This window comes from Setaria viridis, chromosome 3, assembly GCF_005286985.2.
Source record: "Setaria viridis chromosome 3, Setaria_viridis_v4.0, whole genome shotgun sequence".
Taxonomy (NCBI): Eukaryota; Viridiplantae; Streptophyta; class Magnoliopsida; order Poales; family Poaceae; genus Setaria; species Setaria viridis.
Window position 1 is genome coordinate 19,902,214 of NC_048265.2, and position 15,809 is coordinate 19,918,022.

Sequence of the window (15,809 nt, forward strand, 5' to 3'; positions counted from 1 at the left end):
ACTCCCCAAACTATATAAAAAATATTATGATTGATAGTTGACATGTTCCAAAAATGTTTCAAATTTTTATGTTGCTATTTCATCGGGTCGGAATATTTCATATTATTCTATCACAAGATATGAAAATAAATAAATGAAAAAATAACTACAGATCATCATAAAAGTTTTCCGAACATAGGCTATAATGAAATGTATATATCAACCCACAAAATTCGAACCGAAACATAGCACATATGAAAAGAAACAAAAACAAAAATAGAAACGAATGCCGTTTGAGGAGCTAAAATGGACCTGAATAGTTTGGCGAATAAACTGAACCAATATTTTATAAAAAGGTCAAATGGACGAAGTTAATCATTTTTTTGTCAGTAAATAGTCTTTTTTCCTAAATCTAAAATTACAACATCTTTACCGAGTGTCCATTACTTTTCTGTTACTTCGGTTTGCCATTGTGTTCTGTACGTGCTAGATAAATAGCAATAATATATATTTGAGTATGCTACAAATTCTTTCTTAAGTTAACAGGGGAGCTGGAGGAATATATACACACGGAGTTTCCACTAACCCTACACTTTAGTCATTAAATTATGTTCGTCCTCTTTATCTGAACATGGATTTTTCACATGTATGTGCAACCACATGAGTTATACAAGCCATTCATTTTTGAATCAATGGTGAGATGGATTATGGGTATGTGAGAAATACATGAGGTAGATAGATCAACAGTAGGATAGAGAGAAATCAATGGTTAAAATAATGTGGTTTTACATTTTTCCTCTTTATCCACCGTATACTTTGCGCTATTGTTGCTACTTTACGGAGCAATGCAATTGACTGTAATTTAGGGGCTTTTTCTTCTTTTTTTGTGAGTGCAAATTGATAATTAGGTGGGAGCGGGCAAAATAATGCCGTAATTTGGCATCAGCGTATCCGACCGATGTAAGGAAGGTTGTTTATTTCGCATCAGCATATGCAATGGAATCACGCATGTACGTACCTAAAGTTGTAAAGTCGCCGACGCCGGAGGGGTGGATATGTGGATCGGACCGTACCCGTGAACAAATGCAGCTCAAACATGTGGCATGGAGAAAAAACAAAACGAGGGGAACCGTGTCAGCTGCCGGATGAACTTGCCTGCTTTTCCGGGTCATATCACTACATGCATCTGCCTGCCCATGATATGTTGTCCTGGTGCAACTATCTTGTGTCCGGAAATAAAAAAATAGACTAAATCCAGAAAATATATTAGAAGAAATAGAACAGTAGAGAAGCATTGGTTGTCTACCGCTAGTGAATAAAAACAAGGAAAAAGAAACGAATTGTTCTGTGCATAGTAATGGACAATGGTGATAATGTAGATGGATGGTCTCCCTTGTCAATCGCTCGCTCTATAAATAGAGGCCCAGCAATGCAAAGCTCACTCCACTCAACACAAGCTAGCTCAGCTCATCTCGTCTGCTGTTTGATCTCGTAATCTCAGCAGAGTGAGAAGCCTAGCTGCAACTCAAGCTTTAGTTTCCTCCCAAAACAAAAATTTAAGGTTGCATTGTGAGTGAGGTAGCAGGATGTGCGGCATCCTTGCTGTGCTGGGCTGCGCCGACGAGGCTTCGCTGCAGGTAAAGAAGCGCGCCCGCGTGCTGGAGCTGTCGCGCCGGCTCAAGCACCGGGGCCCAGACTGGAGCGGGCTGCGGCAGGTGGGCGACTGCTACCTCTCCCACCAGCGCCTCGCCATCATCGACCCGGCCTCCGGCGACCAGCCCCTCTACAACGAGGACGAGTCCGTCGTCGTCACCGTCAACGGCGAGATCTACAACCACGAGAACCTCAGGACCCACCTCTCCGCTGCCGGCCACAAGTTCAGGACCGGCAGCGACTGCGAGGTCATCGCGCACCTGGTTGGTATATACTCATATGTTTTGTCAGTGTATCTGTCCGTTTCAGTCACCTGCTCACCTCTCACTGATCGTATTTGTAGTACGAGGAGCATGGGGAAGGTTTCGTGGACATGCTGGATGGCGTCTTCTCCTTCGTCCTGCTCGACACCCGCCACGGCCGCTTCATGGCGGCCCGCGACGCCATCGGCGTCACGCCCCTCTACATCGGGTGGGGAATCGACGGCTCGGTCTGGATTTCGTCGGAGATGAAGGCCCTGCACGACGAGTGCGAGCACTTCGAGATCTTTCCCCCGGGCCACCTCTACTCGAGCAAGGAGGGAGGGTTCACGAGATGGTACAACCCTCCGTGGTACGACGAGGAGGCCGTCATCCCGTCGGTTCGCTACGACCCGCTGGCGCTCAGGAAGGCCTTCGAGAAGGCCGTTATCAAGAGGCTCATGACCGATGTCCCCTTCGGCGTTCTGCTCTCCGGCGGCCTGGACTCGTCGCTGGTGGCGGCCGTCACCGTCCGTCACCTGGCGGGGACCAAGGCCGCCAAGCGCTGGGGCACAAAGCTCCACTCCTTCTGCGTGGGCCTGGAGGGATCCCCTGACCTCAAGGCCGCCAAGGAGGTGGCGGATCACCTGGGCACCCTGCACCATGAGTTCCACTTCACCGTGCAGGACGGCATCGACGCCATCGAGGACGTCATATACCACACCGAGACGTATGACGTCACCACCATCAGGGCGAGCACGCCCATGTTCCTCATGTCCCGCAAGATCAAGTCGCTCGGGGTCAAGATGGTCATCTCCGGCGAGGGCTCCGACGAGATCTTCGGAGGATACCTCTACTTCCACAAGGCCCCCAACAAAGAAGAGTTCCACCGCGAAACCTGCCGGAAGATCAAAGCTCTGCATCAGTATGATTGCTTGAGGGCCAACAAGGCAACCTCTGCTTGGGGCCTTGAGGCTCGTGTGCCCTTCTTGGACAAGGAGTTCATCAACGAGGCCATGAGCATCGATCCCGAGTGGAAGATGGTACTGACGATCTCAAGCACTTCATTGAAACTGAAACCTCTTTTTTTTCAGACAGTGACCATTTCTGACTTCATTACAGGTCCGGCCTGATCTTGGAAGAATTGAGAAGTGGGTACTGAGGAAGGCATTCGACGATGAGGAGAACCCATTCCTGCCAAAGGTACGCAACATTCGGCTGCCCAAGGTAACCTCCAGAGACATCTGCAGCAGTGACTGACACTTAATCTACGCACTTGCAGCATATCCTGTACAGGCAGAAGGAGCAGTTCAGTGATGGTGTTGGGTACAGTTGGATCGATGGCTTAAAGGCCCATGCAGCATCAAATGTAAGTCAATTCTCATGACAATTTCGGTAAAAAAATAATTGCCTGTTGCAAGGTCCTTATATGAAATCACTCCATACAAAATAAATGGATGCAGGTGACTGACAAGATGTTGTCGAATGCAAAGTTCATCTTTCCACACAACACCCCGACCACAAAAGAGGCCTACTACTACAGGATGATCTTTGAGAGGTTCTTCCCCCAGAAGCCGGCGATCCTGACGGTGCCCGGCGGTCCAAGCGTGGCGTGCAGCACGGCCAAGGCTGTCGAGTGGGACGCGCAGTGGTCGGCGAATCTCGACCCCTCGGGGAGGGCGGCGCTGGGCGTCCATCTCGCCTCCTACCACCAATCCGAATCCGAGTCCGAATCCGGCGCTCAGCAGCAGAACAAGCATGCCCCGGCCACCATCGCGGCAGGAGCCAAGAAGCCCAGGACCATCAAGGCTACAACGACGCCGCCAGGCGTTGTCATCGAGGGCTAGCTCGCTACAAATTACTAAATGATTAAGCAAAGCTGCCATTATATTTAAGCTGTTCGGCGCATGCTGTAACTAGTAGTCGTGTTTAATCCTGAATATCCTTTTTTTAATCTTTATGTATCGAGGAACCAATATATGCTTACTTTGCTCGAATAATGAGTTGGATGCCATGTTGTTTGGATGAAATCAGTGATGTCCTGCGCTACTTGTGTTTTCTAACCTACTCTCGTCACTTGAAAGCTACCACTTGACAGTTTTCGCCATATGGTACCTGGCTTTTCCAGACATTTTGTAGTGGCATTTAGAAAGCAAAATTCTGATGTCTGTATTGATTATGCAATTTCATGAGAAGAGATGAGAGTCCTAGCCTCGAGAATATTTAAGTAATTGTGAACAGTCAGATATAACACTGTTCTGTTGGCCAAAACTTTCTCAGAAAAAAAAACCGAGGAAGTTGGATGAGTGAAAAAAGGACTGAGTTTGCAGTTATGAGTGTCTGCTATTGGGGGTAAGAAAAATCAAGTGGGAGCGGGAGTGGGAGTGTGGGACCATCCGAAGCTGTGTGCGTTTCTAGTGCAAGAAAATCCCAAACAGCATGTCATTTCGTCAAGCAATCTTTGGAAGATCATAGTCATGCTGATAGTCTATTTGCCCCAAGACAGCAATTGAAATGCTATCAACATATTATATGTATTTGAAGGTGAATATAGACTAGAATAATATCATGTCATATCTCCCTGTTAGGCTGGGAGAGTCAAATGAGCATGTATCTATCGGTAAATCATATAGTTGATATACCAGCATTAGCGTCAAAAGTTCTCAAACTTAAGTACCAACGCCCTTTTCCTCTCAATGAGTGAATGGAAGACAAAGAAACCATTTCTAGGTGGGCAACCAAAAGGGTTTAATTGGTCTCAGTGTGCAGATTATGTAAGCATAGTCTGAGTTCAGTTCCATACCATTTGCTCCTCAAGTCCATGTAGAGATTCTGAGCACACTATGAGCCTATGAATCATAGTTACTTCTCTGTTCAAGCAATAGTTGTCTCAGGGAAATGCACAGTATTCAAGAATCACTGCAGCAACTTCATAGACAAGAAAAACTGAAACCCAGCATAAATGTCCATTAACTACTGCATTCAGATTAACATAGTCAGTGCGGCCCAGTTTAGCCTATCAATTTCCCATCTCCTGTTCTATAGAATAAGGCAACACTTGTAATGGAGAAGAAAGCATTTGCAAATAAACCACCATATTGCTCATCCACTTCTTGTAAATATTGGACCGATCTTAACCAAATATTTCTGATATGTCAATGTCATATCAACAAACTTGGGTGTCATCATGTGTCAGTTTCAAAAGATATTTTAACGCCCCAGCCACGGATAGTGGACAATCTCTTTTCTCCTTTCTTAAATAACTTGAGAGAATTGCATGATTTCAATTCATGACCATCATGCTTTATTTTTATCAAGTTGTCCATATCTGCTCAAGTAGTGGCTTTCTCACAATTTGACAACACGACAGAGTAACTCAAACATTAGGAAGCCTATAATAATCATGTACTCATGTGGTGTTGACAATACATCTCTTTCGCTCTTTCTGTCTGCTAATCCCCTCTATTATCTTTACCATTCAACGGATATACTGCAGTGAAGTGTGTGGGCACCAGAGAGTAGATTCTGCTTACGTACTTCAAACTCCATTGCTCGTTCTATGAAATCTATCAACATCCAATTCAACCGAACTATATCCAGGAAGCTTGCTGACTTTAACTTCTTTCATGAAGTCTCTTATTCTCTCTGCATCACTGTACCTTCCAGCATCTGAATATATGTTTGCCAAGCTCATGTAGTAGCCACTCTTTCCAGGAGACATGTCCATCAATCTCTTTGAAACCTGTTCAGCAGCCTCCATTTCTCCATGCACACGACAGGCTGCCAGTGCACCTCCAAGCATTGCTTCGTCAGGCTCAAAAGGCATTTCCTCTATCATCTTCACGGCCTCAACAACACGCCCTGCTCTACCGAGCGTGTCAGCCATGCAAGAGTAATGCTTCAGTTCAGGCTCAATACCCCACCGTTTCATACCCTCAAAGATAGCATAAGCTTTGTCCACCATGCCTGAATGTGCACAAGCTGACAATGCCCCGAGAAAGGTGACCGAGTTTGGTTGGATTCCTTCAGTTGCCATTCTATCGAAAAGTCCCAATGCAACATCAGAACGCCCATTCAAACCATGACCAAGTATCAGTGCACTCCACGAGATAACATCCCGCCTAGGAATCCCAGCAAACACCCTCTCAGCTAACGCAAAGTCCCCACACTTGACATACATGTCCACAAGCGCGTTCCCAAGTGACAGAGGCATGCCTAGGAACCTCCGGACGCAGCAAGCGTGCACACTCCTCCCATGACGGCGCCACCCGAGCTGCCCGCACGCGAGGAGCAGGCTGACCATGACCACCGCGTCCAGCTCCATCCCTGCTGCCACCATGCCACCAAAGAACCGCAGCGCCGCGTCGGGCTCCCCTCTCTGAGCGTACGCGGACAGCATGGATGTCCACAGGACGGCGTCCCATTCGCGCATTCCGTCGAACATCCTCCGCGCGTCGGCGAGGTTCGACAGGCCCGCGTAGCAGAGCACCAGCGCGGACGCCACGAAGAGGTTGTCCTGCGCGCTGAGCTTGACGGCGAGCGCGTGGGACGAGGCCGCGAATCCTGCGGCGCCGGTAAGCGCGCAGGAGCGGAGGACTGGAGGTAGGGTGAAGTGGTCCGGCTGGACGCCCCGCGCGAGCAAATCGCGGAACGTGCGGAGCGCCTGCGCGGGGCGGCCGGAGCGCGCGAGCGACGCGAGGAGGGCGTTGCAGGAGGCAAGCGTGGTGGCGGGGACGGGAGGCATGTGGCGCACACCGAGGCTGCTGGCGATGCCGTTTCGCCGCCTAGGATGGCAATCGGGCGGGTGGACCGAGACCCGTGGGTTTCACACCCGACGGGAGCGGGGACGGGTCCGGAATTTCCATGCGGGTCTCGAATTCAGGGACATGGCAGGTGTGAGGTTGGGTTAAAAATTTCCCCCGCGGGGACCATGAAGTCTCGAATTTGACCCACGAAGCACAGCTACTGCCGCACCAGCCTGCTCACCTGCACTAGCCCACATCTCCCCCGCACCGGCATGCTCACCCCACTCTCCCATGCCTTGAGCCCAGCAGCCCTCCACCCCCTTCTCCTCTCTTACGGTCTCTCCCGCTCTCTCCGTCCCCTGCCGTCCTCCATCCACCCTATCCCCACAGACCCACTCCACGCGGCGGTGGCAACCGCCGCGCCACTAGGCCACTTGCGACCCACGCCCCTCGCCTCGCCCTCGCCTATGCCCCGTGTCCCTCACCCTTGCCTTTGCCGTCCCCTGCCCTGCACCCTCGCCCTCGCCCGCGTCCCTCGCTCGCGCCTCTCGCCCCTCGCCTGCGCAGTCTCGCCTTCACCAGTCACCCTCGCCCGCGCCGCCCCTGCCCCACACCCTCGCCCCTCGCACATGAGCGCCGCCCATGCCCCTCGACCCCTCCGCCCGCGACGGCGGTGGCGCGGACCCCCGACCATGGGCGGCAGCGCCTGGGGGCAATGTCGGCGATAGGGAGCCCGGCGACGGCGACGCAGCCCCCACGGACCAACTGCTCGTGTGGTGGGGGACTCGCTGGGTTTCAGGCGCCCACGGATTTCGAGGTCGGGGTAGAATTTCCACCCGAATAGGGTTTCAGGTTCAGAGCAGGTTTACTATTCGAGTTTCGGGGTGGGTCCGCGGAAGCTTAACCCGGCCCTGACCCGTCCCGTTGCCATCCCTGTCGCCGCCGACTGCCACGTGCTGACAGGAGAATTGGGCCTTGACAATGCTGGGGAACAGTGCGGCGGCGGTCGGCCGGCGGTGGTGTGTTATTTTGCCGGAGGCCTGAGTTTTGGGCTTGTGCTGCAGGTGGGCTCACCACAGAGCAAAATTCTCCTACTTATCGAGCCTAGGAATTTTCAGACTTGATAAGTTCTCAGGCCCGGTCATCGTGTAAGGCCATGCGCGCCAGAAATTCTTTTTATTAAACCTTTCAGCTCTCTCTTCTCATTAACGGAAGCGGGTTAGAGTTGGAACCCAATAATATATAATATAGGTTGGGCTAGAATGTTTTGGGCCCGATTATTTTGTCTTCTGAGTGAGAGAGCGTGTCGATGCCAACCAGTCCACGAAATGCGATGACTTCGTCGCGTCAAGCCGTCAAGTGGCGATCGATGCCAGCCAACAAGACAACCGTCACTTTTGTCAGCGCCATCCTGACTGCACCGTCACTTTTGTACGCCTGCCAACTTCCCAGATCGGGTGCGTTCTTCTCTCGATCCCTAGCACGCAAGAGCGTCTAGATTCACTCGGTGACTCGGTGTCCGTCCGGCAGAAGCAAAGCGCGAGCTCACTTTAATGGCAGCATCACTAACGAATGCCGGGATAAGAAGCCGCGCACGTCGCGATGAGCCGTCCCTGTCCAGCAACCCGCCGGCAGGGCCGGGTGCCGCTTATTCGTCGCCGGCGTCACCGCGTCCGCCGTGCCGTGCGTGCTGCTCCTGCTCTCCCGTTCGTCCAGCATGATGCAGAGCACAGGCAGGCAGACCAACTTTGCCCTGACGAAGACGACGACCCTGATGATCGGCGGCGGTTTCTCGTACGCCTGTATTACATCGTAGGAAAGGAAAGCATAAAGCAAAGCTGGATGCGATGCATGCGTCTACTTCTTTGATCTATCCTCGAATTATTAGTGCTTTTTCTCCCCACAGCGGCACAGCGCTCGATCTTTTTTGAAAAGTCTCATATAATTGCATGCTTAATTTCTGCGTCCTGGTTCTATCGATCGATAGATCAGAGTTGCTTTGGCAATGTTGTTTGTCGTGTTTCTCGTCGTTGAGCTTGCAGACTGAACTACCGAACGTTCTTTCCCCGACTGTCGCTGTGAACTCTTTTCCTGGAGAGATGAACTAGCAGATAACCATACTGCACCTACCAGGTGAAAAGACTATGCATGACGTTTCTACTCAGAAGATTCAGCGTTTATAGTTTACGGCTTTTGGAGCTGTTTTGGGTACCTGCTGTCTTGTTGTAAAAATTGTAGATAGAGAAACTGCTAATAACTTGCAATTAGTTGCAACAAAAGTACAGGCAACCTGGCAATTACAAGCTTTAAGATTCAGCTGACAAATGCGGTTCTGTTGTGATTCGCAATGAGGATGCAGGGCAATATGGACTCATCTCTTGCAGTTGATCGATGCTACTGTGTACACTTTGTATATTTCACAGACAACACAAGCGACTAAAAAATTTTCAGTCAAGGTCATTCACGATTCTTTGTAATGACAAGGAAATAAAGATAGTGCTAGTAGAGTAGGTTATCTCAAATGGAATCAAAGGAGCCAATGCAATGAGTGCTTTTGTCTGATGGGCTACGCTTCTCCTTTGCTAGGCCTGTCGTATCGGCCTGGCTAGTGTTGGACTGGCTCCTGCAGATCCATGGACCACCGTGGCATTGGTGATCGAAGCAAGCAACAAGCTCCACCGAAAAATTAAAGCAACATCTTTTACAAATGTTTTTGGACGATATAGACAATGTAGGTTAGCTCATAGGACGTTGTAACAGAAGACCTGTTCAATAAACAAGAAGAGATAGATGCAAATGATATTCAGAATGGGAAAGCCAATGGACAGGACAGATGGGAGCCACCAAGTGCAGGCTTACAGTTTAATTTTCTTTCAACTCCTGCCTATGTGCCTGTGCATGGAGTTAGTTTAGAGTTTAGACCCAAAAAAAAAGGGAGAGCACCATCAAAGCTGGAGTTTGAGTGGGCTTTTCTTTTGATTGGGCATAAAGATCCAGGACAAAGATGAATCTCTGACCAGGGATCTGAATATTACCTGTCTATCTAGCTTTGGCGCCTACCTTCATCAGCGAGCAATCAAGACGCCCACGAACGACATGGCGGACGCCGACATCCTTTAGCACAAAGCTTTTTTATTCTCAGCACAAAGTTAAACAAAGGCACGGCCAAAAATGCGCTCGTGTTTCTGAGCTCCAACAGCGGCACCAGCAGGCAGGCAGACGCAAAGGAGAGACGATCCACCCGTCCATCAGTGTGTGTGCATCAAGCACGGAGAGCGAGTGAAACAAAGGTTGGTGGAGGCAGACGAAGGCGAGGATCCGATCTGTGTTGTACTGTTGTTCCATCATCATGTTATCGCGATGTGAGTGTAGTGTATAGTGTATACAAGCTAAGGACATGATAAAGCATATGTAGTAGCTTGTGTAGGTTCATCGCAGTTCATGGTGCTGAAATGGAACGTGTGTAAGGAACTGAAGGAGGGAGAGAGCAGGTAGGGGCCTATTCGTCCAAAGAAGTGTACATCAGTATATTTGAGGGGAGACATAATGAGAGGGTGTGAAAGATTTCATGAATAAAGCTGAAATGAAAGAAACAGACCGGCGATCATTGTCGACAAATTATCGCCTCATTAGTGCCTATTGATCGCGAAACTAATGCTCTAGTGGTACTGGTACAGTAGGAATGGCGATAACAACACCTTTATGACGACAATGAATTTTTGTTTCTCTCTGATGTATGATGTTCTGTCGTATTTGTAAATTTCCAAAATGTATCAATATGTGATTATTGAAGTAACAGTGACATCTAATGGCTGAAGATGACAGTACGCACTTCTCTTTTCTTCCTCCTTTTTTTCCTTTCCTTCGTCTTCTCTCTGAGATAGCTACTCTATGAGTCCATCAGGTAGTGGTTTTGCCAATTTTCCTTTGCTTTAACGTGGTATACCCTTTCATGAACAAGTTACGTGCTACCTTCTCAATTGCGTCACCTTAATCGACAGCACATCAGAGTAAAAAGCTTTTTTTTCTACGTTATTCTTTTCCGCAGAGGAACTGAAATACACTCCAAACTGTCTTTCATACTAGTACAGCTTAGCTGAAGATGTTGATGAACCGATGGATCTTTTTGGAGCGCCCGTGCCATCCTTCAACGTGTGTCTTCCTTTGCTGTGGTACACTGAAGGCCGTTCGTTCCCTCTTTTTTATAGTGCGAGGATCGCCGATTGGTGCCGAAGATTTTTTCCCGCAAGTATTTTCTACATTAAAAATCGTGTCTCGTGTTCAATCTTGTTTTCGCATTATTTACTAACAAGTGGTACCAGAACTGGTCATGAGATTTGATTGAAAAAAATTAGGGTTTCAGTCCCTGTTCTATGCTGCCGCCGGAACTAATATGATACGGCGATTCCATCCGCTCCGAGCAGGTCTCGTCGTTATCGCCGGCGCGTTGCTTCCTCGGTTTCCGAGGGAAAATCGACGGAATTCGTTTTCCGTCTCCTGGTCGAAGCCACCGGGCTTTTACCGTTCCTGCCATCGTCGACACGTCGCCGCCGAGTTCGAGTCGGACCGGCACTTGTATCTGCCGACGGGGTGTTTGGATCTTTAATCCCAACTAAAAATTCATGTCACATCGAATATTCGAAGGCTAATTAGAAGAATTAAATATGAGCTAATTATAAAACTGATTATATAGATGGAGATAAATTTTCGAGATGAATCTATTAAGCCTAATTAATCCATCATTAGCACAAGTTTACTGTAGCATCATATTGTCAAATCATGGACTAATTAGGCTTAATAGATTCGTCTCGCAAATTAGTCTCGATCTGTGCAATTGATTTTATAATTAATTTATATTTAATACTCCTAATTAGTATCTAAACATTCGATGTGATAGAAACTCTATGAACTTTAGGAGCTGCTAAAGACCAAACGGGACCAAACGGGGCCAAAAGTTCCGCTGCTACCCTACAACTCTTGTCGTGAGGCAAGAGAGAAGGACCCTGGCTATTCCGGCCTGGTTGGTTTCTGTGACCCGTCACATCAAATGTTTAGATACTAATTAGAAGTATTAAACATAGATTATTTACAAAACCCATTACATAAGTAGATGCTAAACGGCGAGACGAATCTATTAAACCTAATTAGTCCATGATTTGACAATGTGTTGCTACGGTAACATTTGCTAATGATGGATTAATTAGACTCGTCTTGCCGTTTAGCCTCCACTTATGTAATAGGTTTTGTAAATAGCCTACGTTTAATACTCCTAATTAGTACCTAAACATTCATGTGACACGTGCTAAAAAAGCCGCCTCCCTGAGGCGACACAGCGAGCAGATTGTTCAAGCGCAAGTTCTCAGGCGGAGCAGAAATCCTAGTTCTGTTGCTGCACTGGGATCGAGGAGAAGTACAGCGGCTCCTCTGTTCCTCGCGTGAATTTTGGTGTAATTTTGCTACGGTCACACCAAGATCTACAAGGAGATCGCATTTGCTCTTTGCTAATCGTACACATGAGCTGTACACAGGCTATAGGTTCTGCTAGGGTTACACAGGTTACCTAGATTATTTACTGCAGATTATTTTTCTTCTGATTATTTCTTTGTAATGGCTTCAATGAACTATGATATTCCATTGCTGGATCGAGATACAAGCAGCATGTTCACTTCAGCTTATTTAGTCGGCTTATCAGCCACCAAACAGCAGCCGTTTCAGCTTTTCAGTCAGCTTATAAGCTCAAGATGCAAGCTATTCTAGCGCAAGCTGATTTGGATGATGCGCTTGATAAATTCGGGAACAAGAATTCAAAGTCTTGAATCGATGATGAGAAGAGGAAAGATCGTAAGGCCTTGTCTCATATTCATCTTTATCTTTCAAATAATATTTTGCAAGAGAAAACTGTTGCTGCTTTATGGCTCAAATTAGAGTCAATTTGCATGTTTAAAGATTTGACAAGTAAGATGCATATGAAGATGAAGTTATATACGCACAAGTTGCAAGAAGGTGGTTATGTGCCTAACCATCTTTCGATCTTTAAGGAGATCGTTGCTGACCTACAGTCTATGGAGGTAAAATATGATGATGAAGACTTGGGTCTCATTCTTTTGTGCTCACTGCTTAGTTTTTTTTTAGCAAACTTCGGAGATACCATATTGTATAGTCGTGATACGATAACCATGAATGAAGTCTATGAGGCATCGCAAGCCAAGGAAAAGATGAAACAGATGGTGTCTTCTGAAGGTTCTGCTTCCAATGGAGAAGCTTTGTCTGTTCGTGGCAAGACACAAAGTAAATCAAATAATGAATATAGAGGCAAGAGTTCGAACAGTTATAGGGGCCGTTCAAAGTCTACATGCAAGGATGAGAAATTCTGCAACTATTGCAAAAAAAAGACTCATTTTATATCTGACTGCTATAAGTTGAAGAATAAGGAAAAGAAAACTGGCACGTATAGACCGAAAGGTAAATCTGATGAAGGTAATGCTTCTGTTGTTGCTGCTGATGGTAGTTCAGATCGTTCTGAGGTTCTTGTTGCTTTTGCTGGATGTGCAAATAATGGTGATGAATGTATTCTTGATTTTGCTGCTTCCTTTCATATATGTATTAATAGAGATTGGTTCATCACTTACGATTTGTCCAATGTGGTCCCGTTAGAATGGGTGATGATAGATCACATCAGATTGTTGGCATTGGACCTGTTCAGATTAAGATGTATGATGGTATTACTAGAACTTTGACAAATGTGAGGCGCATTTCAAATATGAGCAAGAATCTTATTTCTTTGAGTACTCTTGATGGCAAAGGGTACAAGTACTCCAGTGGAGATGGAGTTTTGAAAGTGTCAAAAGGTTCTCTTATTATTATGAAAGGTGATTTGAAATCTGCCAACTTGTACCGTCTTTGTGGTACTACAATTACAGGTGATGCCCGCTGTATTTCTAATTCATTATCTACTTCTGATGCTACTAATTTTTGGCATATGCATCTTGGGCTTATGAGTGAGCTTGGCTTGGTAGTGCTGAGTAAGATAGGATTTCTCGATGGGCATAGCATCAGTAAGTTGAATTTCTGTGAGCATTGTGTGTTTGACAAACACAAGAGGGTGAAATTCAATACCTCAAGTCATACAAGTAAAGGTATTCTTGATTATGTGCATTCTGATTTATGGGGAGCATCTTGCAAGCCTTCTCTTGGTGGTACTCGTTATATGTTGACCATTATTGATGATTATTCTAGAAAGGTATGGCTTTATTTCTTGAAAGATAAATTAGAGATATTTTCAACATTTAAAGAGTGTAAGATTATGGTTGAAAATCAAATTGAAAATAAGGTTAAGAAGCTTCATACTGATAATGGGATGGAATTCTATTCTAATGAATTTAAGTCATATTGCAAATCTGAAGGTATTGTTAGGCACTACACTGTTCCTTATACACCCCAACAAAATGGTGTAGCTGAGCGTATGAACAGGACTATCATCTCCAAGGTCCATTGCATGTTGTCTAATGCTGGTCTGAATACACATTTTTGGGCTGAAACTGCTTCCACTGCTTGCTATCTTATTAATCGTTCACCCAGTATTGCCACTGATAAGAAAACTCTAATTGAGGTATGGTCTGGTTCTCTAGCTGATTATTCGTATTTGAGAGTTTTTAGTTATACTACTTATACTCATGTTGATAATGGTAAATTATAGCCTAGAGCTTTTAAGTGCATCTTTCTTAGTTATCAACTTGGTGTTAAAGGTTATAAGTTGTGAAATTCACAAACTTGAAAGGTTGCGATTAGCAGCAATGTTATTTTTAATGAATCTGCTATGTTATCTGACAACCTATCTACTAGTGCACCTATTGTTGATAATTCACAAATTGTTAATGATTCACCTATTGTTGAGCATTCTTCTCCAATTGTGTAGCCTCCACAACAACCTATTGCTACTGATAGGGCCAAAAGGGCACCTAAGCCAACTAAAAGGTTGATTGAAGAATGCAATATTACAGAAGAGATTGAAGGTGCTGAACCTTCTAATTATTCTGAGGCTATTACTTCTGCTTATGGCAACAATTGGATGACCGCTATGCAAGATGAGATGGATTCGCTTGAAAAGAATGGTACTTGGGATTTAGTAAAATTGCCCAAGGATAAAAAAAAAACCTGTTCGTTTCAAATGGATTTTCAAAAGAAAGGAAGCTATTTCTTCAAGTGAGCCAGCAAGGTATAAAGCAAGGTTGGTTGCTAAAGGCTATAGCTAGATTCCAGGTATTGATTTTAATGATGTCTTTTCCCCAGTTGTGAAGCATAGTTCCATTCGTACTTTGTTGAGTATTGTTGCTATGCATGATTATGAGTTTGAGCAGTTAGATGTTAAAACTTCATTCTTACATGGGGAGTTAGAAGAGGACATTTATATGGACCAACTTGAAAGTTTTGTTATTACTGGAAAAGAAAACCTTGTTTGTAGATTAAAAAATCTCTTTATGGCTTGAAACAATCTCCTAAGCAATGGTATAAAAAATTTGACTCATGTATGCTCTCTCATGGTTTAAAGCAGCCTGATTATGATAGTTGTGTCTATTTGAAGACAGTTAATGGTCCGGCTGTTTATTTTCTTCTTTATGTTGATGATATGTTGATTGCTGCAAAAGATGAATCAGAAATAGCTAAGTTGAAAGCACAATTAAATTTAGAATTTCAGATGAAGGATTTAGATGCAGCTAAGAAAATTCTTGGTATGGAAATTATCAGAGATAGAAAATCTAGTATGTTATACCTCAGTCAACGAGGTTATATTGAAAAGGTTCTTCGTCGTTTTAATATGCATGATGCAAAACCAGTGAGTACTTCGTTAGCTGCACATTTCAAATTATCCTCAACTTTATGTCCAACTTCACATGATGATATTGGGTACATGTCTAGAGTTTCATATTCTAGTCGAGTTGGTTCACTTATGTATGCCATGGTCTGTTCTCATCCTGATTTATCTCATGCATTAAGTGTTGTCAGTAGATACATGGCTAATCCTGGCAGAGAGCATTGGAATGCAGTTTAGTGGATTTTCAGATATCTGTGTGGTACTTCTAAGCCTGTTCCAACAGCTATCAGATAAATACTTGTGACAATCCCGTTGATATGATGACTAAGCCTGTTCCTACAGCTAAGTTTGAGCTATGCTCAAGCTTGGTTGGTGTTAAAG

At 45.7% G+C, this 15,809-nt stretch overlaps 2 protein-coding genes across 2 annotated transcripts; one reads left to right on the forward strand and one right to left on the reverse strand.

The window, feature by feature from the left end:
* The first annotated feature begins 1,408 nt into the window (after positions 1–1,408).
* LOC117849985 (asparagine synthetase [glutamine-hydrolyzing]) lies at positions 1,409–3,901 on the forward strand. The gene is made up of 5 exons (XM_034731748.2): positions 1,409–1,895; positions 1,976–2,914; positions 2,994–3,074; positions 3,154–3,240; positions 3,335–3,901. Exons 1-5 carry the CDS (start codon positions 1,566–1,568, stop codon positions 3,716–3,718), a joined length of 1,821 nt encoding a protein of 606 aa, XP_034587639.1. The 5' UTR covers positions 1,409–1,565; the 3' UTR covers positions 3,719–3,901.
* Positions 3,902–4,362: 461 nt separating this feature from the next.
* Positions 4,363–7,003, reverse strand: LOC117849987 (pentatricopeptide repeat-containing protein At4g14170). The gene has a single exon (XM_034731749.2). The coding sequence runs from the start codon at positions 6,613–6,615 to the stop codon at positions 5,410–5,412; it is 1,206 nt and encodes a 401-aa protein (XP_034587640.2). The 5' UTR covers positions 6,616–7,003; the 3' UTR covers positions 4,363–5,409.
* Between the last annotated feature and the right edge of the window lie 8,806 nt (positions 7,004–15,809).